The following is a 23230-nucleotide window of genomic DNA, read 5'->3' on the forward strand; positions in this document are numbered from 1 at the left end:
TAGAGACAAATGGTTTATTTGGTAACAAGGAGTAAAAAGGAATTCTTAATTCCTCTTCTCTCTTTTGATGGCTGACATGAAATGTGACAGTCAAATAGACAGCAACGCACACAGGAATTCCCTCGCAGTCCTTGATCTTCTGCACAAGTGCAGATGCCCAAGCCGTGCGACTTGCTGTCATTGTTTTCTAGACAGAAGTGCCGGCTGCTGTGCTTTCCAGTCCCTCAGTGGTGGCTACGTTCTCCTTCTTGTCTTCGGGTTTCATGGCAGGAAACAGAAGCACTTCCTACAGGAGAGAGAATGCATTCTGAAGCTAAGACACACTTTTTCCTGGCTATCCACCTACTCCTTTCGCCCCTCATTACTGTTATCACCAACACCCGGACATCTGTGTTCTTTCATTTCAATTCAGTCCCTCTCAGTTACAGAGGATGGAAAAGAAGAAATGCACAGCGCTGCCTAGGGTACAATATCAAAAGAAGGAACAGACAGAGAGGTTCTCTTCAAATATGATTTCCTCAACTATAAACATAGGATAGCAACAGTTTCTACACATCATAAGCTGACTTAAGTTAAATGAGATAATGCATGCAGATGGCTTAGCATGTTCCTTGGATCCTTAAGAAATGTGAACAATTAGTATTTCTTCTGCCTCAGGTTGAAAAACCCCCGAATTCTGTAAGGTCAGATGCTCTGCCCCTCCTCTGGTGAAGTCCCCTGTAACTTCTCTGCCTGCCCCTCCACCTAGCCCAAAGCCCTCTCTTTAGGCTCCAGGCCCACCACACCCCGCTTCCAACACAGTGGTGCTCCTTCAGGGTCTCCTCGTACCTTGATGTTATTGGAGTCGGTGAGAAACATGGTGACGCGGTCGATGCCCATGCCCCAGCCACCTGTGGGGGGCAGCCCGTATTCCAGGGCAGTGCAGAAGGTTTCATCTATGAACATGGCCTCATCGTCGCCAGCAGCTTTGGCCTGGAAGAGGAGAACCACACAGCGACGTTGTTCTAGGCTGTGCTCTCTCAGCGTCTGAGTGAGCACGTGAAAACGTCCAGAGGCAGTATCATTCCAGGGATGCTCTGGACGCCCAGCACTTGCTGGGAATTGGTTTCCCAGGAACTCCAGGATGGAGCCATTTCTTTCAAAGACCTGGAGGTCAGGACTGATGAAATCTACCTCAGAACACATGCAAATTTCTCTGGGAAATGAAAATACTTCTACTGCCTGGGGCTCTTCAAGTCCAGTGAAACGCATTTTCTTTCAGAGACTCTGATGATTCCCAACAGTCTTTCTCCCACTTCCTGAACCACCCATCAGTGGCAGTGCTAGTGTAGGCAGCCTGTGGGTGCTTTGGCTTCTCATCCTCAAGCCACCTCAATAAATGTACCGTCTAAGAAAAATTATGTTCTTGTCAAGTGTCACACTCCTCAAACAGATATTCATGCCTAAGCTCCATTTATATAGAAATCCTAGGGCCAAAACTAGTCAAGTTCTCCATCTTGAAATGTGCCTTCCTCCAGTGAAGCCTGTGGCTTTCATCCTTCATTCTGCTGAAGTCACCAGGAGTTGCAGACAAGACACAGACCAGGGTTAATGCTGATATCTTCTGGTGAGTGGGCACACATTCCTTCCTTACCTTGGCCTGTTCTTCAAAAAGCTGCCGCTGTCGCATAGGGTCATTCAGCTCAGTGTAGGCATTGCATATTTCCTTTTTCATGACAAATAGCTCAAAGCGTTCAGTCAGACCCTCTTTAGAGCGGTGCCTGGGGACAGGAGACCAAAGGGGAGGGTGAATATGCAGGTTCAGTAAGAACATCTGGTACAAACAAGAATTCCTGAAATCTAGTTGACTCAAAATTGTACTGATTGTGACCAAAAGCCTGCATGCATCCTTGGCACCAAATCACTTGGTACATTAGTGAGGAGGGTTAGAGACAAAGAACCTTTAATTATCTTCACAACAGGCATGTGTGGTAGACTGATATACTGAACCATACCCCCTGTATTTATGCCCTTCTGTAGTCCCTGCCACACTGAGTCTGGGCTGCCCATATGACTTGCTCTGGCCAATGGGACATCAGCAGAGGATTGATATGTGTTTGCACATCAGGATTTATTCTTTTGGAATGCTTCCACTTGGAACCCTGGCTACGCTGCCAGAGAGGCCCCAGAGGATGAGATCCCATGTGGAGGAGATGCAAGGTGCCCTGGCAAAGTTCCCAGTTGAAAAAAGCCACTTGAGTTACCTGAGCCAACACCACGTAGAGCAGAAAGACTACCCAATGAACCCACAAACTCTTGAGAATAAACTGTTTTATGCCGCTAAGTTCTGAGGTTATGCAGCAACAGGTAACTGCAACACCGTGCTTTATCTTACCATTTGGCCAGAGGACTCATTATCTGCGGGTGATCACAGATGAATGTGGGATTGATGCACGTCACTTCCAGGAACTCCCCGACAAGCTTAAGGAGAAAGCAGAGTTACAGAGCCCTTCTAAATGGCATTTTGATCATCTCCGTCTTGGTGGTAGAGGCCTCGGACCCTAACCCTATACCTGATGCTATACGGGTTTATCCTAAGCTTCTCAATGGTTGGTAATAAGGTAACGAACATAACTATTTGGCACAGAGCTTAGTACAGCAGGAATTCAAAACTTGTTCTCTCATTAGAGCTTTCCTATGAAGCTGTAGAAGTTCATTCTCTACAGTAGAGTTCACCTTCAGAGGGAGTAGGGGGCATTACCACTGGATGAGGGAATGTACTAGAAGTGCACGGCCTTTCACCTTATCAAGGAGCCTGGCTGTGGTCCGAGGTGGAGGGCATTCAACAGCTTTTGCCACACAGATATCATCTAGAATTTTGCGAGTTTCTGTAATACAAACATACAAGTTAGGACAGAAGACATCACACTACCCCATTAAGAGGTATATAAAGAGAGTAACATGGGAAATTCTAGCCCTGACTTAATCTAATTCAGAGCTGAACAGGAAGGAGGGCCCTACAGTGAAGGAGTGCATCACTTTACCTTCGGTTTCGAAGAGGTTAGTTTCTGGCAGTTTCATGCCCAGGGCTTTCTCAAGCTCTTCTACCATGCTGATTTTCCGGAAGGGTGGGGTGAAGTCAATCTCACAGGCTTGGCCCTCTGGGCCATCTGGATGATAGGTGACCTTGTAACTGCCTGTAATGTGTTTCACCATCCCTGGGAAAGAAATGTGTCATTTAAAGAGGACCAACAGGAAGTCCAATTGAAAGCGGCACACCAGCCCTGCAGACTTTCTTTGTAGTGAAAGACAAAGGGAGCAGGAGGGGTCACCTGAAATCATCTTCTCTGTGATTTCCATGAGATCATGATAGTCTGCATAGGCCATGTAGAATTCACAGGTGGTGAACTCAGGATTGTGAGTCAAATCAATTCCTTCATTCCGGAACTGGCGTCCGATTTCATAAACCCGGTCAATGCCACCAACCACCAGCATCTAATAACAACACACGGCCATGGTCATGGCAGCTAATCTTGTCTTACTGGCTAGGGAAAGTGTCTGTCTACAAAAGCTGTAACTTGGATTTCACAGCTCAAGGCATGCTTTCAGGTCTCTACCCAAATGCTGAGTGCCCTACTCTCTTTAGGCCTTTGTGGACAGTCATCATTCATTCTGGCTGTCCAGGATCACTGAACTATCTTCCTTTGTCTGGGGTGTCCCCCATCTTGTGAGTGTGAGCCTCCCCAAGAAAGAAGCCTCTTTTGGGGTTAGGATGTAGGCATGTGACCTAAGTTCCCCAACCTGTGAGACTTCAACACGCAAAGATGATGCAGGTATTGCACAGAATCCCTTCTGGTGAAGGGGGCCAGAGATATCTGGCTTATAGAGGTAGTAACTGCAGAAGTCCCAATGGCAATGACCTGTGCCTAGTGCCAAGCTTATGAGCTGTGGTAACTGTCCTGACTGGAAGATACTGGGTTCTTCATGGGAATAGCTCAGTGATATGATTCAGAATCATTCCTAGTTGTGTGGTCTCCAAGCCTGATTCTCTGATCTTCCTGGAAATTGTGAGCTTCCTTATATATTTGAATACATTTTTTTTTTTTTTGCTTAAACACCATTAACAGGCTTTGTCATTTGCAAGTAAGAATCTCAAATGACACAGCCTTCGATATTTACTCTGGTGATTTGAGGATATTTCCAACTTTCAGACAGAGATTCAACTCATTCTTCTACAAAAGACTAAAATCAAATTTAATCCAAGGAGGATTATAAACTTAAAAGTATTATGAGATTATGGGAAACAAAGTATGTTAGGAGGATCTGTACACCTAGGAAAGATACTCCCTTTGCACTATAATGCTCTACTGATCCTATAGATAAATTCCAGAAATGTAACACTCAGAAGCCTGACAATTTAGAATACTCTCCTGGTTGTTCTACCCTCAATGTTCCTCTTATTTCTGACTGTACCTGTCTAGCCAATATTTTTCAGCCTTCTACTTCTCTAAGGACACAGGGCATCTTCTTATTGCCTACCTTATGGTAGAGTTCTGGAGCAATCCTCATATATAAATTCATGTCCAGCTCGTTGTGGTAGGTGATAAAAGGCTTGGCCACAGCTCCCCCTGGGATGATGTTCATCATGGGAGTTTCAATCTAAAAGAGAAGAAAAACATTTAGTTCACAGACAGAGGTCCTCAAACTAGAGTTCTTGGGAATGGCTCATGCTTTGAATGTGATAGTGTAAGCCTACTATATCCCAAGTAAAAGTTAAGTTCAATAATAATGTGTAGGTGCTTGACAAAAAAAGTAGAGATAGCTTGATTTTCTAGAATAGTGTCTCTATTAATACCAAACACCATTAACACAGTCCCATAAACTTTCACAAGCTGTTAGTGGGACTCTAAATGGGTACAGCCTTTCTTGAGTTCAGTTTGCAGTATTTATTAAAAATTCTAACTGCTTATACCCTTTGACTTATTCTACTTCTAGAAATCCATCCTACAGAAACACCTGTCCATGTGCAAAAAGATGTTCACTAAAACATTATTGAAGAAAATCAAAAACTTAAACTATCAATAGGGGAAATAATTATAAAGCATCAAAAAGGAATATACATACACACATATATATGGACATGCAAAGGGCCCCAGAATATATTGTGTGTGTGGGGGGAGGTCCATTATAATACAATGTGACTTCATTTATGTTTAAAGCAAAAAATAAAACCGTTCTAAAACACTTACACACTTACACTTACCCCACCTGTCACATGCACAGAAATGGAGGTATTATAAATACGCAGAGTAAACGGTGAGGAAGGATACATATTCAACTTTTTTTTTAAAAAAAAATATTTATTTATTTATTTATTTATCTGGTTGCGCTGGGTCTTAGTTGCAGCACGCAGGCTCCTTAGTTGAGGCTCGAGAGTTCCTCAGTTGTGCCACGCAAACTCTTAGTTGCGGCATGCGTGTGGGACCTAGTTCCCTGACCAGGGATTGAACCTTGGCCCCCTGCATCGGGAGTGCAGTCTTAACCACTGTGCCACCTCAAATTCAAGTTTGGAGAGGGACATTAGCTGGGAAAAAATGAAAGGGGACTTTCAGTTTTGTTTCTATTTATTTCTTTATTGTTTGAATTTGTTTTATGGTAACACGTACTCACCTTTCTCATAAAATTAGAAAATATTAAAAAAAAATTTTTTTTGCTCTAAAAATTTTCCTAAACACATTTTTTAGTTTAAATAAGTTGAATAAAAATCAAGAAAAATATTTTTTAATGCTACAAAAAAGCAAAATGAGTTGATAACACATTGAACATGGCATTGTTAGCATGTGGATGACCCTCTACTTTGTCCATTATCTTAGAAGTCCTGTCCTACCTTCCTAATCAGGGCACTAAATAAACAAGGTGGAACAAAGACACTGGCAAGAAAGGGGACTTTTCACTGAGCACGAAGGATACTGACACAGGATATGCCTGTGGAGAAGGGAAGGGAAGAAGAGTAAGAGGCAAGCACAGAAGGCAGCTCATCATGTCAGGTAAGAACTTTCTATCACCTCTAGGAATCCCAACTCATCCAAGAAACTTCTTATATATGTGATGATCTTAGAGCGGATGATAAACTTCTGCCTCACAAAGTCATTCAAGATCAAGTCCAAGTATCTCTGACGAAACCGTGTTTCCTAAATGAAAAGTAACAGATAGAAATCACTGATGTGTTTGATTCAATGGTATGATAAACCAGAGCCAGGAGGCCACGAGAAATTACCTTGTCTTTGAGGCCAAAGTGAAGATGAGGTAACATATGCAAGCAAGGAGACAGCAGTGTGATTTCACAGGGAATGATGCTCAGTTCGCCTTTCTTGGTTTTCCCAGGATTGCCCTGAACTCCAATTATGTCTCCCCGGCGCAGTTTGTTATTAATACGAATAAATTCTTCTTCAGATTTATAATTCCTGAATAAATGGAAAACATAATTCAGTATACAACATCCCAAACTAAAACTGACCACTGGTTTACTGTGGAACCCTCACTAAAGCGTTAATGTGTACCCAAGAAGAATCTCAGATTCAAGGTCAACTGTTAAAAAGTATTATCTTTTATTTTTAACTGCTCCACAACCCAAGATCAGTCTTTATTCTCCAGGTGACCAGATGGCCCTTTTATTTTCCCAACCATATACCACTCCCTTTCATTTCCAATGGGAAAAGAAGACTATATGGGCCTTTGTCCCCAGTCATGTTGCTCTGGGCCAACCTAGAAAGGCCTGTAACTGGGTATTTCTATATACCTGGAATTGGCCATGACTTGCAACTTGACCCCCTCTCCTCGAAGGTCATAGAAGATGAGCTTTCCCCCAGAAGCTCTTTTGGCATGGATCCTACCTAGAGAACAGCAAAAATAACGACAGAAGCAGAAGCTATTTCATGATATCAGTGCCAAAAAAGCTCCCTCTGCAGTTTTTACATCCAGGCAGAATATAAACTAGAACAATTTGATTTTAGCCTGAGGCCTAAGCCCTGCCATTTTCTTCATGACAACGTTGGCTCCCCATTTAAACCAGTTAAAAGATGTGCAGAAAGATCTGGCTTTTAAAGGTGTTCAATGGATTCCTGGAATGTTGATGGCAGCATAGCTGTGGGATCTTCCTAAATCCTCACATAAAAATAGAAAGCACAAGGACTTCCCTGGTGGTCCAGTGGTTAAGACTCTGTGCTCCCAATGCAGGGGGCCTGGGTTTGATCCCTGGTCAGAGAACTAGGTCCCTCATGCAGCAACTAAGACCTGTGCAGCCAAATAAATAGTTAAAAAAAAAAAAAAAAGAAAAGAAAGCACAACTAGACAGGCAAGTCCAAAAAGCCATGGACAAAATTTACAACAAAATTACGTGGGAAGATATTCCCAAGAATCCCCAAATACAAGCGCTGGGGAAAACCACTAAGGGCCCCAAGACCTCTATATGGGAAAAAGCTATGGGAAGCAATGGAGTCTCTGGCAGGTCTGAGAACTGGAAGTCTCCCAAAAAGCCATAGGTATTCACTGGAAAATGTGGCAGGGCTAAGTGGAGGACAGCAGCGGACACTGGGAGGATAGCAGCTTACTGCCATACAAGTGAGTATAGTGGGCTGCATTAAGAAGGTCTAGGGGATGAAGCCCTTTAGTGTAGCCCCCAAGAACTCTCTAAATTTAACAGCAAGGGATCTCTCCTAGGACAGGGCCCCACAAAATTGAACAAGACCAAGAAAAAAGAGACAAAGGAAAGAGAAGGTCCAACGAAAGTGAGAAAGGAGAAGAGCCTGAAAATCCCAGAAAGGAAGCTGCTGTATTTCTGAATGCTCCACAAAAACAACAGAAGAGGGAGCTCAGTGAAGTTGAAAAGCTATCTGAACCAAGCTTCCTTTTAACATTGAAGAAAATTAATCTCACATGAAAATAAACAACATAAAAGTAGTGAGGTCAAATATCAAAGTTATTAAATTAAAAAAAAGAGAATAAGGAGAATAACATCACCACAGGCAACAAAAGCACTCGAGAAAGACATGCTCAGGAAAAGCAAAATATTCTATTTCATGAGCTGAAAGACATTAAGAACATGACACAAAATGTGAAAGAACACAAATTAGAACTAGAAGAAACTAAGAAATGAGATGACACGTTGAAAAAATTAGAAATAAAGGAAAAAATCATCTCAGAAATGAAGCCTAAATTAGAAAGAAATAAGAGTGAATAAATACAACAAATAATGTCTTAAGAGAACTACACTGGAAAGGAGGATACAATTTAAAAATCAAAGCACAAAAAAAGAGATAAAAAGGAGTCCCAAACATAAACCTAAGCAAGAAACAGAATACAAAAAAATTATATTCAAGAAAAATGTCCAAAAAAAAAAAAAGACTTGAGAATACATATTTAAAGGGCACAGGGCTTCCCTGGTGGCACAGTGGTTAAGAATCCGCCTGCCATGGGCTTCCCTGGTGGCACAGTGGTTGGGAGTCCGCCTGCCAATGCAGGGGACATGGGTTCGAGCCCTGGTCCGGGAAGATCCCACATGCCGCGGAGCAGCTGGGCCCGTGAGCCACAATTACTGAGCCTGCGCGTCTGGAGCCTGTGCTCCGCGGCAAGAGAGGCCGCGATAGTGAGAGGCCCGCGCACCGCGATGAAGAGTGGCCCCCACTTGCCACAACTGGAGAAAGCCCTAGCACAGAAACGAAGACCCAACACAGCCATAAATAAATAAATAAATAAAATTTAAAAAGAATAAGGCTTTAAAAAAAAAAAAAAAAAAAAAAGAATCCGCCTGCCAATGCAGGGGACACGGGTTTGAGCACTGGTCCGGGAAGATCCCACAGGCCGCGGAGCAACTAAGCCTGTGCGCCACAACTACTGAGCCTGCGCTCTAGAGCCCGCAAGTCACAACTACTGAGTCCTCGTGCCGCAACTACTGAACCTCATACGCCTAGAGCCCGTGCTCTGCAATAAGAGAAGCCACCACAATGAGAAGACCATGCACCACAATGAAGAGTAGCCCCCGCTCGCTGCAACTAGAGAAAGCCTGTGTGCAGCAATGAAGACCCCCCCCAAAAATAAATAAAATGAATAAATTTATTAAAAAAAAAAATAAAGGGCACACTGTGTACCTGAGAATACTGACCCAGAATAACTAACATCAAGACATATTTTAGTGAAAACACTGGACTTTAAAGAAAAAGAAATTTGGGGGGCATTTAAGTATTGGCAAGGGTTCTCTCTGGGTGGTGGGATTATGGGTAATCAAACTTTTCTTTCTTTGCCTTTCTGAATGTTTCAACATTCTAAATTTTCTACAACTAATAATTTTATATATTTTTTAGGGGGGAAGGTATAAACGAAGGACAGGATTTAATTGTCTCTTAAATTAAGGAGAAGATCCCACACAAGATAGTAAACTCCAAAATAACAGTGCTCTAGAAAAAGAGCCTAGTGTAAAGTAGTCTAGGAACACAGATTGCAGTTTTTAGGAGCTCAGGGCCATGGCTCCCACTGATGAAGGGAAGTCCTCTAAAGGACTATGAATGAGTAGCAGCATCAGGCCAGGAGTCCCCCACAAAGAACGACCCTTCCTCTGTAGCATCACCACTGGAATGTGGCCTCATGCCTCAGGGCTGCTCTACTTTCTGTGAATACACATACTGGTGCCATCTCTAGTAATGTAGCCTCAGACTTAAGCTTTTTGAGAGCAAGACCACCCCAGACCTTCCTTTGTGCAACTGGAGAGGCCTGCGTGCTGTGGGAGCTCAGCAAACTGCCAGGGAATCTTCCTACCTGCCACCTTTAAGGTGATGTCAGTCAGGTGGTCCCCAGGCTGCAGGTGACTGTATTCTTGGATAAAGTGAGTGAGCGAGATGTCGACGTGGAACTTGTGCGGGTATGGGTCTTCCCCATTGACCTTCAGCTGGTGGACTGCCTGGCTGCGGATTTTGAAGTATTGCTGTTAAAAACAAAAAACAAAACAGCTTTTGAGAAGTTGAACCTGGTCAGACCAGAGGCCTGTCTAGCGGAGTTCTGTATTCTGCCTCAGAGGGGCCCCAATACAGTGAGGTTTATTTAACCAACCCCCCCTGCATCCTTGAAATCACAGGCTTGGAATATGGAGAGAGATTTGCACTTAAATATGCAGGGTGGCCAGATCCACAGCTGGGAATAAAGGCCAGAATTCCAAAATACAAGATTCAACAAAAAGAAAAATCATGGCTCTGCCTAAAATAATGTTTAATTGGTACAGATGGCCCTGGTTACCACTTTTGTAGACACATCTGCATGGTGAGTCACTTATCTTGCTACTTTCCTGCCCCTGGCCGCACACCAGACTTTTTCCCCAAGGCAGGCGCATGGGCCTGGAGGGTGTGAAAAAGGAATATTCTATATCAGGGGTCAGCAAACTTTTTCTGATGCAACTACTCAACTCTACTGTAGTGTGAAAGCAGCCTCAGACATATGTAAACAAATGGGCATGGCTGTGTTTTGATGCAATTTTATTTATAAAACCAGGGAGGAGGGATGGGGGTAGTGGTGGCTTTGGCCTGTGGGCCACAGTTTGCCAATCTCTGGGCTAAAGTAAACCCCAGCCCACCTTTAGGGAGACATTTTCTCTGGGGCTGCTATAAGGCCCAGCTAGCTCCAAGGAAGATCAGTCACTTGGAAGTACTGGATTCTCCCAAATATCTGTAAGTAGTCGACAAGAAAAATGCGCAGGGCCTGTGCCTTTAACCAGATGGAGTGGTGGGCCCACCCTCATCCATCCCTGTGCCTGTTTCAGTTCCTATGTATCTCCTTAATCACTGGTCCCAAGGAATGTGCCATAATCCTCATTAGAAGCGTCCCTATGCCCAGCCAGGGCAGTGGTCCCGAGGACTCACGTTTGGGTCCAAGCTCTCCTCCTCCGCACCCACACCATTATCAGCAGTGTGGTTGGTGGCAGCAGCGGCCTGGCTTAGTTGTTTCTCACTGAGCTCCTTCTGCTTGGCCTCCTTCTCTGCTATTTTCTTCTCAGCTTTCAGGCGTCTCTTTAGCTCACTGTCAGGAAGATGAAAATGTTCAACGTGACAGGTGCCTGAAGAGTCCTCTACGTTCCGCCCCATAGCTACTTATCAAAAATATGAATAACCTGGGGAAACACTCATGCCCAGTTCTACATGCCCACTGTTAGTCTCTCAGTCACTGAACTCTATATGTGAAACAGACAAGGGAAAAAAATAAACTTAGAATAAAGATGTGAAAGATCTTTCTCAGTCTCTTTTTTCCAGTCTGAGGTCCTTGGCATTAGATCCCAACTAAAATCAAGATAGACAAGGACAAAGAAAACCCTACATATTAATTTATATTTAGAATAGGAAAAAAGGTTTTCCAGAAAATCAGCAAGATAGGCTTTTCTCAAGCTAATTGGGCTTGGGAGCTTCTTGAGGCCAGGGACTGAATCTTAGTTGTTTGGATTTCTCTGCAGAAGATGAAGTTCCTAGAGCATCAGATCTGATGTGTGATAAGGCGACATCTCTACCTTTGTCTGTCATCTCTCTCCCCTCCCGAAAGGAGTGGGTTAGTCTGGGGTGGGGTGAGGAAGAGGTGGCTCTTCAGAGTTCAGGGAGACACTCCACTGACGATCTCTCCCCCAGCGTTGATCAATGCATTGACAATGGCCCTCAGCATTGGCCTCACTCTCCCCAGTGGAGCCTGACTTTGACAACAAATTGGGTAGAATAGTGTACAAAGCAGCACAGCACAGGGGATAATATACCATCTTTGGAGCCAGACTGCCTGGGGCTAAATCCTGACACGCCTACCTACCAATTAGGTGACTTTGGGCAAGTGACTTAATTTCTCCTGTAAAATAATAATAGACACCCTCCTCCCCAGATGTTGTGAGGATCGAGATAATGTACATAAAGAGATGACCCCACCCCTAGCATTTTAGTAAGCATGCAAATGTGAACCATTCTAGGTATCCCTCACTATCTTAACCCTTCACACTCTGCCTCAAGGACAGAAATTTTACAGATGTGGATAAATTTCTTGTCAAATCTCTCACTATTCAAACTCTTGATACTCGTCACCTGAGATTCAAAAACTAAAGCGATTGGTACAACTTGGTTTAAATAATTTGAAAACTTGCTATCTGAACCCAGAAACCAAACAGATTTGGGTAGAGAGGGATACCCTCATTATTCAAATAGACTTGATCATTCTTTTAAACCACCAATGTTAACTGAATATCCTGTCATAATGAACCATGGCAAATGATCCTCAGTCAGGCTTGCATACTGTTTGGCTTCAGGGTGCATTTTAAATTATCTATGAGTTTAGAATAACTCAATCAAAAAAACTTAATTGGAGATTTGAAATGATTATCTTTTAAGTAAGAAAACTGACTCTAAGGGCCTCAAAGTAAGTGTCTCTGTATATAATCTGTTTTGTAGCAGTTGTGAAGCCCCCTTTCTAGAACAGTGTGCTAGACTTATTGTGCTGTCATTCAGTCAGTGGGCATCGAAGCCTCTCTGGTTCTTCCTGGCATTAACATAATGAACTCGTTTTCCATTCAACTGGCTGTTGCCCTTTAAATCAAATCAATAATAAGGATAATCCAGAAAGGTCCTAGGAGTAAGAACTAAGACTAGAAACCAAGTTAATCTCAGGAGCAAAGAAATTCCAGAAAGACAGGGAAGGGAAAATAACCTGCATTAGAAATTCTTTATTCATAAAGGGTTCTGTTCTCAGCACTGTTCTAGAATAAGACCTAAAAGTCATCTCAAGAATCTATGGAGTGAGAATTTCAATTTATTAAAGAGAAACTGAGAAAGGACTATTGGTTTTGGTAGGTAGCAGGGCTGCTTCCTTATCAAGTCCAAAGACTTAGCCAGAGGCTTAACAGATAAGAAACTAAGTAAGGGGGCTTCCCTGGTGGCGCAGTGGTTGAGAATCTGCCTGCCAATGCAGGGGACACGGGTTCGAGCCCTGGTCTGGGAAGATCCCACATGCCACGGAGCAGCTGAGCCCGTGAGCCACAGCTACTGAGCCTGCGCGTCTGGAGCCTGTGCTCCGCAACAAGAGAGGCCGCGACAGTGAGAGGCCCGCGCACCGCGATGAAGAGTGGACCCCACTTGCCGCAACTAAAGAAAGCCCTCGCACAGAAACGAAGACCCAACACAGCCATAAATAAATAAAATAAATAAATTAAAAAAAAAAAAAAAAACCATTTAGAAACTAAGTAAGGGTAGGATTTTTGCTCCCAGAGCAATAAAGAAGGTAATGGGCACCAACCTTCTTTTATCAGAAAGTGGCTTGTCCTTGTGAACCGTTGTGAAGGGAGCAAGTTGACACAGGCGCAGCTCCCTCTGCCCCCACTGTGCCCAGGAGGTTTGGCGCAGGGACCCCCTAACAAGCCTTACAGCCGCTTGCGTCAACATGGCAGATTACCCTGGAACTAACGATTACCACCACCTAACAGGAAACACAGAGATGTGGTGTCAGATGGGACAGACAGTACACATACTCCCAGCCAGCACTCCTACTCTTACGGGTTGGGTGCGGGGAGAAGGCGAGGTTACACGACCTTTTAGTGTCCCATTTTACATAAGACCCTCTCAACTGACATCAACCCTGTAACACTCACTGTGCTGCAAATGTAAATGACAATGTTCTCAGTCCTGGCTATGGTAAGATGGTGCTTATCTGGGGTCAACAGCAAGTCAGTCAATGGTTTATGGGTAGAAATGATCACAACAGTCTAGAAAATGGGAGTGTTTCTGAAGCCCCTGACATGTAGTTTCTCTCTTGGTGATGAAATACCTGTCCACAAAGATGGCAATGGGAAGCATACAAAACGTCACCATCAACTGCAAACTCTAGAGGAAGCTAAAAACAAGCCACACAAAAGCACCTGAATCAAAGACAAGCCTTGTTTGGAGCTCCAGGAACGAGGAGGAAAGAAGAAATTCAGAAAGAGTCTTAGACTACATTAAGTTTATACATTAACACTGGAAGGCAACAGAATGACAGAGATCATGTTCTTTATTACCTTAAAATAAATGTGGCCTTGAATGAATCACCTGGCAGGCAGCCTATCTGTTTTTAAACTTGGAGAAAATAACTGGCATACAATGGTGCTCACTAAAGAGTCACACCAAGGAAGTTCCAAGAACAATTAAGAAACAGAACTAAAAAAATGCACTAAAGCAGGCATTATATGCAATAAACTAACTTCTCTCCGGTGCCTCTGGAACGGTCCTATATTTATGTACTATCCTTAGGAGTACTGAGGAACTAGTCACTCAGATCATTACCTATGTTCTATGAAGAACTCCGGTTGAGAAGGAGTGTAGTATTAAGAGAATACAAGACACAGTCAGTGAAAGGGCGGCTAACCTTAATTTATTTATATTTACCTTCATACTCCAAGGATTTGGGGTGATCAACAAAGATATAGCCAGCAGTGCTAAGTGTAGTTCGGTGTACCCGGCTAAATAAGACAGTCCCTACTGCCAGACATACTCACAATGCTCTAACCCATATGGATAGGTGTACGACAGTTTTAGAACTGATCCCTTTAATACAAAGGGTTCAGAATGGCTTTTGATACATAAAGTTCGAACGTTGAAGGTGCTTCTGAAAAGCTAGGGTATTTAACATTTCTCCACTTCTTTACCGGGGTGTGGCACAGTAACGCATTTCTCGGAGAAAAGGGAAGGAGTAAATTTCGCTTTTCTCTGTCCCCGCCCAGTTCTCCGCATTCTTACTCCACGAGTACGAGAAGGAAGAAGGACCCAACCAGCGGGGGGCCCCGGGCATCCTGGGGGCTGTAGTTTCGGGGCGCAGCAACTACGTCCCAGCATGTTCATATCCACGAGAACCGGCAGGAAGGCCCCAAGCACAGCCGCCTCGGCCGGAGCCTCGAGGCGCCTCCTAGTTCAGACTCTCCGACAGCAAAGGTTTTAATGACCTGCCGCGACACTTACTTTTTGCTCAGTTTCGGCTCGCCGTCGTCCACTTTAACTTCAGCCCCCTGCACCTCAGCCATCTTCCCAGAAGGCCGGAGCTCATGAGGACGAGGGTCGCACGGCAATTCCAGGTCACGCTCCGAAGCCCCGCCTCTTCCGGGGCAAGGGGGCGGGCATTGCTTGCGCAACTGCTGCGCAGGCGTAGTACGGGGTTGTGGGGCGGCGGCATTGGTGTTTGGAGCGTTACCTCAGGCTCTGGGGCTCTGTGTGCCGAGCGCTGGCAAGACGACAGCTTTTTCTGGTGCTCGGCGTGAGCTATGGCTGAGGCGATGGATTTGGGCAAAGACCCCAATGGGCCAACCCATTCCTCGACTCTGTTCGTGAGGGAGGATGGCAGCTCCATGTCCTTCTACGTGCGTCCCAGCCCGGCGAAGCGCCGGCTCTCGACGCTCATCCTGCACGGCGGCGGCACCTTGTGTCGCGTGCAGGAGCCCGGGGCCGTGCTGCTGGCTCAGCCCGGGGAGGCGGCGGCCGAGGCCTCGGGCGACTTCATCTCCACGCAGTACATCCTGGACTGCGTGGAGCGCAACGAGAGGCTCGAGCTGGAGGCCTACCGATTGGGCCCGGCTCCAGGGGCCGACCAGGCCGCAGAGACGAAGCCCGGGGCTCAGGCTGGGGGCGCCGCCGCCGCGGAGCCCGAGCTGCAGCCGCACGCGGGGCGGATGGTCTTCACGGACGCGGACGACGTGGCCATCTTGACCTACGTGAAGGAACATGCTCGCTCGCCCAGCTCCGTCACCGGCAACGCTTTGTGGAAAGCGATGGAGAAGAGCTCGCTCACCCAGCACTCGTGGCAGTCCATGAAGGACCGCTATCTCAAGCGCCTGCGGGGCCAGGAGCATAAGTACCTGTTGGGGGAGGCCCCAGTGAGCCCCTCCTCCCATAAACTCAAGCGGAAAGCTGAGCAAGACCCCGAGGATGCTGATAGCGGGGGTGAGGCTTGCTGCGAACGCGCCAGCCCTCTGCTGTCCCCTGTGTGAGGCTGGGGCGGGGGCGTCGGCGTCTTTCCCCTTCTGTTGGGCGTCCATGTTGGTGTCTTCGGGAGCTTCGCCCAGCCCCTCCTCCTCCTCCCCCCCTTTGACATCCGGGTAAAATTGCGCCATTTTCTAAGGTCTCTCTTAATTCACTTTTCCAATAACTGGGGTATTGGCATGGTCCGATATTCAAAAGGTGCAGAAAGAGTATGTGGAAAATTCTCCCTCTTTTCCTTTCCCACCAACTACCTAGTTTTTCCCCCCCAGAGACAACGGGGAACCAGGTTCTTGGGTATCTTTTCAGAGATTTCCCAGACTAGTTTTAAAAAATATTTCTTGTGTATTTAGGTACATTCAGTATAAGACGTTTTAAAGCCATGCCTGCCAGACCATGTTATTTTAATTTCTTGGCTTAAATGACTGCATCTTCACATAAGAAGGTTCTCAGTGGGAAGTCGCTTCCTCGTTTCGCTCGGGTGAAGTGTATTTCTAACGCAGTTGAACAGAATATTGGGATTCAGTGGCGGTTAGAACACAGTGCATAGCTGTTGAGATGCTTCACTTCTGATAAAACGGGTATTGACAGCGTAAACTGACAGACCCTTTTGTTTAAAGAGTCATGCTGCTTCCCCAGCTTCTCTTTCCTTATGTGGCTATTCCGCATAACAGTTGAAGTCTGGGAGGCAAAATCTGTTTCTCCTATTCAGTATGCTTAGTAGGAATTTTGTTTTTGGTAAAAGTGACATTTGAGATTCATTCATTCAACAGATAGTTGAGTGCCAGACATTTATCCTGCTGGGATATAACAGTAAATAAAACTCCCTTCAGTCATGGAGCTTAAAATGCTAGCTGGGCAGCGGGAAGTGCTACAGAAAAAAATAAATCAGGGTAAGGGCTGGAGAGTTGTTTTCTACAGGGTGAGAAGGAAGGGTCACTGTTGTAAGCTGATGCTTGAGCAGAGACCAGAGGAAATGAACTCACTCAGCAGGTGGTTATCTGAGAAAGAGGATTTCAGACTTAGCGAGTATTAAGTACAAAGGCCCTGAGGTGGAGTATGGCTGGTGTGTTCTTGGAGCAACAGAGACCTGTGTGTGGGATGGAGGAAGCAAGAGGGAGAATTCTTGGAGAGACAGGGCTGTGTGTATGGGTGAAGGAGATCATGTAGGGCCCTGATTTTAAATCAGTGGTGTGGAGATGGCTGGTAGACCAATTGGAACTTGGGACAAAATTAAGCTGGATTCACCCTACTCAGTGTTTTGATATTCAGGCATTTAAATGTAAAAATTAAAATCATGATCAGGAGAAAATGTGGATGAGTATCCTTTTTTGTTTTTTTGTGGTTTTTTTTTGGCCGCGGCTTGCAGGGTTCCCCGACCAGGGGTCGAACCCAGGCCCATGGCAGTGAAAGCACAGAGTCTTAACCACTGGACTGCCAGGGAATTGCCGAGTACCCTTTTTATTTTTAAATTTTATTTTATTTTTAATTAATTATTTTATTTTATTATTTATTTTTGGCTGCGTTGGGTCTTCGTTGCTGCACGCAGGCTTTCTGTAGTTGCAGAGAGCGGGGGCTACTCTTCATTGCCGTGCGCGGGCTTCTCATTGCTGTGGCTTGTCTTTGTTGCAGAGCACAGGCTCTAGGTGTGCGGGCTTCAGTAGTTGTGGCATGTGGGCTCAGTAGTTGCGGCTCGCCAGCTCTAGAGCGCAGGCTCAGTAGTTGTGGTGCACGGGCTTAGCTGCTCCGCGGCATGTGGGAGTTTCCCGGACTAGGGCTTGAACCCGTGTCCGCTGCATTGGCAGGCGGATTCTTAACCACTGCGCCAGTAGGGAAGTCCCCGAGTATCCCCTTTTTTTTTTCGAGTATCCCTTTTAATAGTTACATGTTGATAGTTCTGAAACCAGGAAGACTAAGAAAAAACTTTATATATTTGATTACTTAAAATTTAAAGCTTCTCATGATAAAGTCAGAGGGCAAACTGGAAAAATATTTCCAATACATTGCAACAGAGTGAGTTTCCTTAATGTCCAAAGAGCTTGCAGAAGTGAGTAAGTAAAAGAAAAACTAGTAGAAAAATGAGCAAAGGAAATGGAACAGGAAGTTTCCAGAAAAGGAAATAGATAAATGGCAAATAAACAAATGCAGAAATATTGTTACTGAATAAAAATAAATTAGGCCCTGAGGGGACTTCCTTGGCTGTCCAGTGGTTAAGACTCCGTGCTTCCACTGCAGGGGACACGGTTCGATCCCTGGTCAGGGAACTAAGATCTGCGCCTCCCCCCGCCCCATGCCATGAGGTGCAGCCCCACAAACAAACAAAAAATTACACCCTGAGCAGAGGACCAATACAAGCCATGCCTGGACTTCTGCCCATGGAAACTGAAATAAGTGTGTGTGGTGTGTTTTTTAGAAAAGTAGATCAGAGCAAGGCAATGTCATTTTATCTGTTAGATTGGCAATAACTAATAAAATGGGTAATACCCAGAGTTAACGAGGTATATGAAAACAAGTACACTCCTACATTATTAATAGAAGGAAATCGGTACAATTTCTTTGCAAGGAATTTTGACACCATCTGACAACATTTAAAATACATTTTCCCTTAAACATGGTAATATTGCCTCTAGGAATTTATCCTACAGATATACTCCAAGTGTAAAAGAGTACATAGTGAAAAGTGAGTCTCACTGCTCCATACCCCTTCCCCGGCTTCCTCTCCCAGAGGCAACCACTGTTGTTGTCCCCTGTCTGTGTCCTTTTTGCTCATAGTAACACTAGCGCACTAGACAGAAGTTTGTTCTGCAGTTTGCTTTCTTTTTTTAACTTAATAGATCTTGAAGCTTTTGTGTGTCTGCTCATTGTTTGCTTCATTCCTTTCTTGTTCATTGCATTGTGTTTCATTATGTGAGCCATAATTTGTTTACACTTTTTATTATGGAAAATTTCAAACATTTACAGAAGTAGAAAGAGAATAGTATAATGCACGTACCCATCACCCAACTTCACCTGATTATAGTTTGTGGCCAGTTTTTTCATCTACACCTTTCATCCTGACTTCTGGGATTATTTTGAAGCCAGTGCCGGGCATTATCCCATTTTATCTGTTTCAGCATGTCTCTCTAAAATATAAGGCTTCTTTTTAAAATTTTATGTAAAATAAAATTGACTTATTTTGGTGTACAGTTATGTATTTAAATTTTTTTTATTGTGGTAGACTATACATTAGATAAAATATACCATTTTAGCTGTTTTTAAGTGTTCAGTTCAGTAGCACTAAGTATGTTCACATTGTGATGCAGTCATCACCACCATCCAACTCTAGAACATTTTCGTCTGCCAGAACTGAAATTTGTACCCATTAAACACCAACCCATGTTGCAACATGTGTGAGAATTTTGTTCCTAGTGTTTCCACATCTTGGATATTGTGAATAATGCTGCTGTGGTATGGGTTACTAATACCTGTTTGAGACCCTGCCTTTTTTTTTTTTTTTTTTTTTGGTGTATTCTCAAAAGTGGAATTACTGGATCATATGGTAATTATATGTTTAATACTTTAAGAAACTGCCATACAGTTTTCTGGTTAGGTGTTTTAACACATGTACAGGTGGTGATGTAACCACCAAAATCAGGATACAGAACAATTCCATCACAAAAAAACTCTCTCGTGTTGCCCGTTAGTAGTCAGTAGTCAGTCTTTGTTAAGTGGAAAATAGCAGAGTTAAGTCCTCAGAGAACAAAGAGTAAAAGGGAAATAGGAGGATGTTTAGCTTTTGGAGGCTCTCCTTTCTGTAGATGGTATGTGGTGGATTGTGGTAGACCCCCCAGATCTATCTTCAGCTGGGAGAACTGCCTTACCCAAGGTTCTGTCATTCTAGGCTAGCATCCAATGACTAATCTATGTGGGGTTATAATATCTTGGCTCCCTTGCCCCAACTTGGTCAACTCTGTAGGGCCTTCCTAGCTCCAGACTTGTACATGGTTTCAGTTGAGGCCTTGTTGGAACTCTCACAGCTCAGCTTCTTTCTGCCCAGTGAACACTCCCTAATCAACACCTTACATGTTAATCTCCATCTCAGAACCTACTTCCCGGAGAACCCAATTTATGGCACAGTTTTGTTAATTTGCAAGATCTATAAATACAAAGCGAAAAATGAATTAAGCTTGAAGAGTATTTTTACGTATCAGAACCTAGGAAAATTATCACCATTTTTATTGTACAACTTTTCAGAAGCAAGAGTAGAAATTATTGAACATGCATGTCATGTTTTTCTTACCCTTCTGATCAAAAACAGATATTTTCTAATAGGAAAAAAGTGCAGGCTCACTTCTGGCCCAGAGCTCACAGAGCGTTTACTATATTTTTGGTTCCTGTAAAAACGGCTAATTCTAATCTGGTGCTGTTCTGTTTAATAGAACCACAGAATAAGAGAACTCCAGACTTGCCTGAAGAAGAATTTGAAAAGGAAGAGATCAAAGAGAATGAAGAAGCAGTCAAAAAGATGCTTGTAGAAGCCACCCGGGAGTTTGAGGAGATTGTGGTATGTTAACTAGATTTAACTCATATTTTTTTCCTACGTCCATTCTCCTCCTTTGAAATTGGTCTTCCCATCTGTCCTTTTTGTACACCTGAGGCCCAGAAAGGTAAGAGAGAAGTTCAAGATGGAGGAGGAAAATGGAAGGTGGGACTGATCAAGGTTCTGGGCATGTACTTTTAGTTTTTGGTAGGATGATTTAAGGAGGAGGGGAGGGAGAAAGATAGGGGAGAATTATTTTTAAGCAGTACAAAGCATCTTACTTTGAGTACTTTCATCTGTAAGTTTTTCTAAGTTAAGATTGGATTTATCTTTTTAAAATGTTTTTTTTCTTCTCAGGTAAAAGTAATTTTTTAAAGAGGTTAATTTTTTATCAAGCAATTTTAGCTCTTTGTATACTTAGAGCTTTTTTAGAATTTTTTAGCTCTTCCATATTCAGTTAAGTTCTAAAACTTTGTTGGAATCCCATATTTAATCATAGTTATAGAGAAAGGCAACCATAAAATAATGAGTAATAAAAAAATACAAATTATATGTGCATATCTTCTCTAAGAAAAAGGATCTTGTTAATTAACTTTTCTTACACTAAGAAAAATGGTTATGCGTCAGTATAAAACAGGAAAATAATTTGAAGTTCATTTAATTTAAAGTTGGTTCATTTTCTGTAAACTTTCAGATACCCTCAACAACTCAAACATGGCCTACATAGGTCTCCTCTCACATAACACGCTTTGTAACGTGCCTAAATGTAGTGTAGCGTGGAGACCCTAATATATTCATACAGCAATGTTTTTTGAGTACTTACCATGTGAAGGCATTGGTAGGCACTGGGGATGTAGTGATGAGCAAAACATAACATTTCCTGCCCTATGGAGCTTACAATCTGAGAGTGAAGTCAAATTTTTAACAAATAATCTAGTGCGTACATGTGTATACATATATGTGTATGCACGTAACATTTATTTTTCACATTCAGTGTAGCTTCTAATGTTCTGTTGGAATACCATATACATACACGTACGTACATATGTACACATGCACACACACACACACACACATATATACCCCCATCCACACTCACACTTCTCCTTACCCTATCATATACATACATATATATACACATACATACACGTATGCGCACATCCAACATGAGCAAATGTAAGAAGGAACATAGCACATAAGAGGAACTGAAGGAAGTCCAGTGTGATTGAGGTGAAAAGGGCAAGGAAGTGGTAGCTGGGAGAGACCAGATATTTTAAGAGTAAGTATTCATGACTTGGTAATTAGGAACTGGTCGTATTCATCACTTTCTATAGGTGGATGAGAGCCCTGATTTTGAAATACATATAACAATGTGTGATGATGATCCACCCACACCTGAGGAAGACTCAGAAACACAGCCTGATGAAGAAGAAGAAGAAGAAGAAAAAGTTTCCGCACCAGAGGTGGGAGCTGCCATTAAGATCATCCGGCAGTTAATGGAAAAGTTTAACTTGGATCTGTCAACAGTTACACAGGCCTTCCTAAAAAATAGTGGTGAGCTGGAGGCTACTTCCTCCTTTTTAGAGTCTGGTCAGAGGGCTGATGGGTATCCCATTTGGTCCCGACAGGATGACTTAGATTTGCAAAAAGATGATGAGGGTAGCCGAGATGCACTGGTCAAAAAATTTGGTGCTCAGAATGTAGCTCGGAGGATTGAATTCCGAAAGAAATAATTGGCAAGATAATGAAAAAAAAAGGTTTGGCAGATAAGGCATTAAAAAAATTTTTTGTGACTGTTGAACTTCAGAGATTTTTACATTGGAACTGACACTCATCTTTTGACCAATGCTATTGTTGCTCTGTGAGTCCTAGATTTTATAGCCAAGTAAAGTTGGAGGATGAAAATAAAAGAAATTGGATATATTTAGAGCTGTTCCTGGCAGTATCAATGTGTTTGTAAAAGGAAAATCAAAAACAGAGAGGTTGGTTTACATAGTAATAACCGCTTTCTGGAATGGAATCCCTGCTGTATTGGTGAGAGGAGCTAGTGACAAAGTCAAAGGCAGAAAATTAGATGGGTCTTTTCAGAAAGCATAAATAAAGAGCCTCCTATCCTTTGGCAGAAGCTTCTCTAGATTATGATAGATTCCAAATCAGGAATCTAGGAATGTGGAAAGATTTAATTACAAGGCGTTTGAACATGGACTGTCCCAAACCCTTGCATATCCCAGTGAACTCTGATTTCTGGGCTGCTTTGAAAACCCCATATTCCTTTTGCCAACTTATATTTGGGGAGCCTGTTTGTTGGCTGTTCTTTTCTTCAGGTCTGTGTCAGTTAAGTCTCTAGCATGTGTTTCTTTACCTACCATCCAGTTTTGTTTAAAACACAAACAAAAATTTAGAGAGTCTTGAGAAAAGTCTTACTTGGTTACTAGTAATGTGTTTTTATTTATTGAGGATAGTTTTGTGCAAAGAATAGTGTTAGATTTAAAAATTAGAGGATTAATTCCTCTTTGTTGTGTTGATTTCATTATTGAAAATAAATAGAACTTTGTATTTGAGTCTCCACAAAGTGTTTTCTTTGATTGTATTCACAAAACCTTTTAGGTATAAAAACCATAAAAGAACTAACATTTTTGGCTCTTAGTAATTAGAACCAATAAAGAGTTCCATTTAAGAGCTAATGGGTTATTAGAAAGAAACTGTTTCTTCTGGGTGGAGCAAAAAG

At 43.3% G+C, this 23230-nt stretch overlaps 2 protein-coding genes across 4 annotated transcripts; one reads left to right on the forward strand and one right to left on the reverse strand.

Moving 5' to 3' along the window:
• KARS1 (lysyl-tRNA synthetase 1) lies at positions 1-15106 on the reverse strand. 3 transcript variants are annotated; one of them, XM_082439056.1, is made up of 15 exons: positions 14973-15098; positions 13279-13458; positions 10884-11040; positions 9790-9955; positions 6779-6872; positions 6257-6443; positions 6045-6170; positions 4519-4638; positions 3312-3474; positions 3024-3197; positions 2782-2867; positions 2375-2460; positions 1634-1760; positions 829-972; positions 1-286 (listed from the first exon to the last, which is right to left on the reverse strand). In XM_082439056.1, exons 2-15 carry the CDS (start codon positions 13422-13424, stop codon positions 188-190), a joined length of 1875 nt encoding a protein of 624 aa, XP_082295182.1. In that variant the 5' UTR covers positions 13425-13458; positions 14973-15098; the 3' UTR covers positions 1-187. The 3 variants fall into 3 exon arrangements, with proteins under 3 accessions (XP_082295182.1, XP_082295183.1, XP_082295184.1); XM_082439057.1 differs by lacking the exon at positions 13279-13458 and having other exon boundaries at positions 14973-15106; XM_082439058.1 differs by lacking the exons at positions 10884-11040; positions 13279-13458 and having other exon boundaries at positions 14973-15086.
• Positions 15107-15127: 21 nt separating this feature from the next.
• Positions 15128-23063, forward strand: TERF2IP (TERF2 interacting protein). Its single transcript, XM_082439141.1, has 3 exons — positions 15128-15947; positions 20402-20526; positions 21837-23063. The coding sequence occupies exons 1-3, from the start codon at positions 15272-15274 to the stop codon at positions 22233-22235; spliced, it is 1200 nt and encodes a 399-aa protein (XP_082295267.1). The 5' UTR covers positions 15128-15271; the 3' UTR covers positions 22236-23063.
• Positions 23064-23230: the final 167 nt, after the last annotated feature.

The sequence above is a fragment of the Balaenoptera physalus genome (genome assembly GCF_965194825.1).
Source record: "Balaenoptera physalus genome assembly, chromosome: 19".
NCBI classification, from domain to species: domain Eukaryota; kingdom Metazoa; phylum Chordata; class Mammalia; order Artiodactyla; family Balaenopteridae; genus Balaenoptera; species Balaenoptera physalus.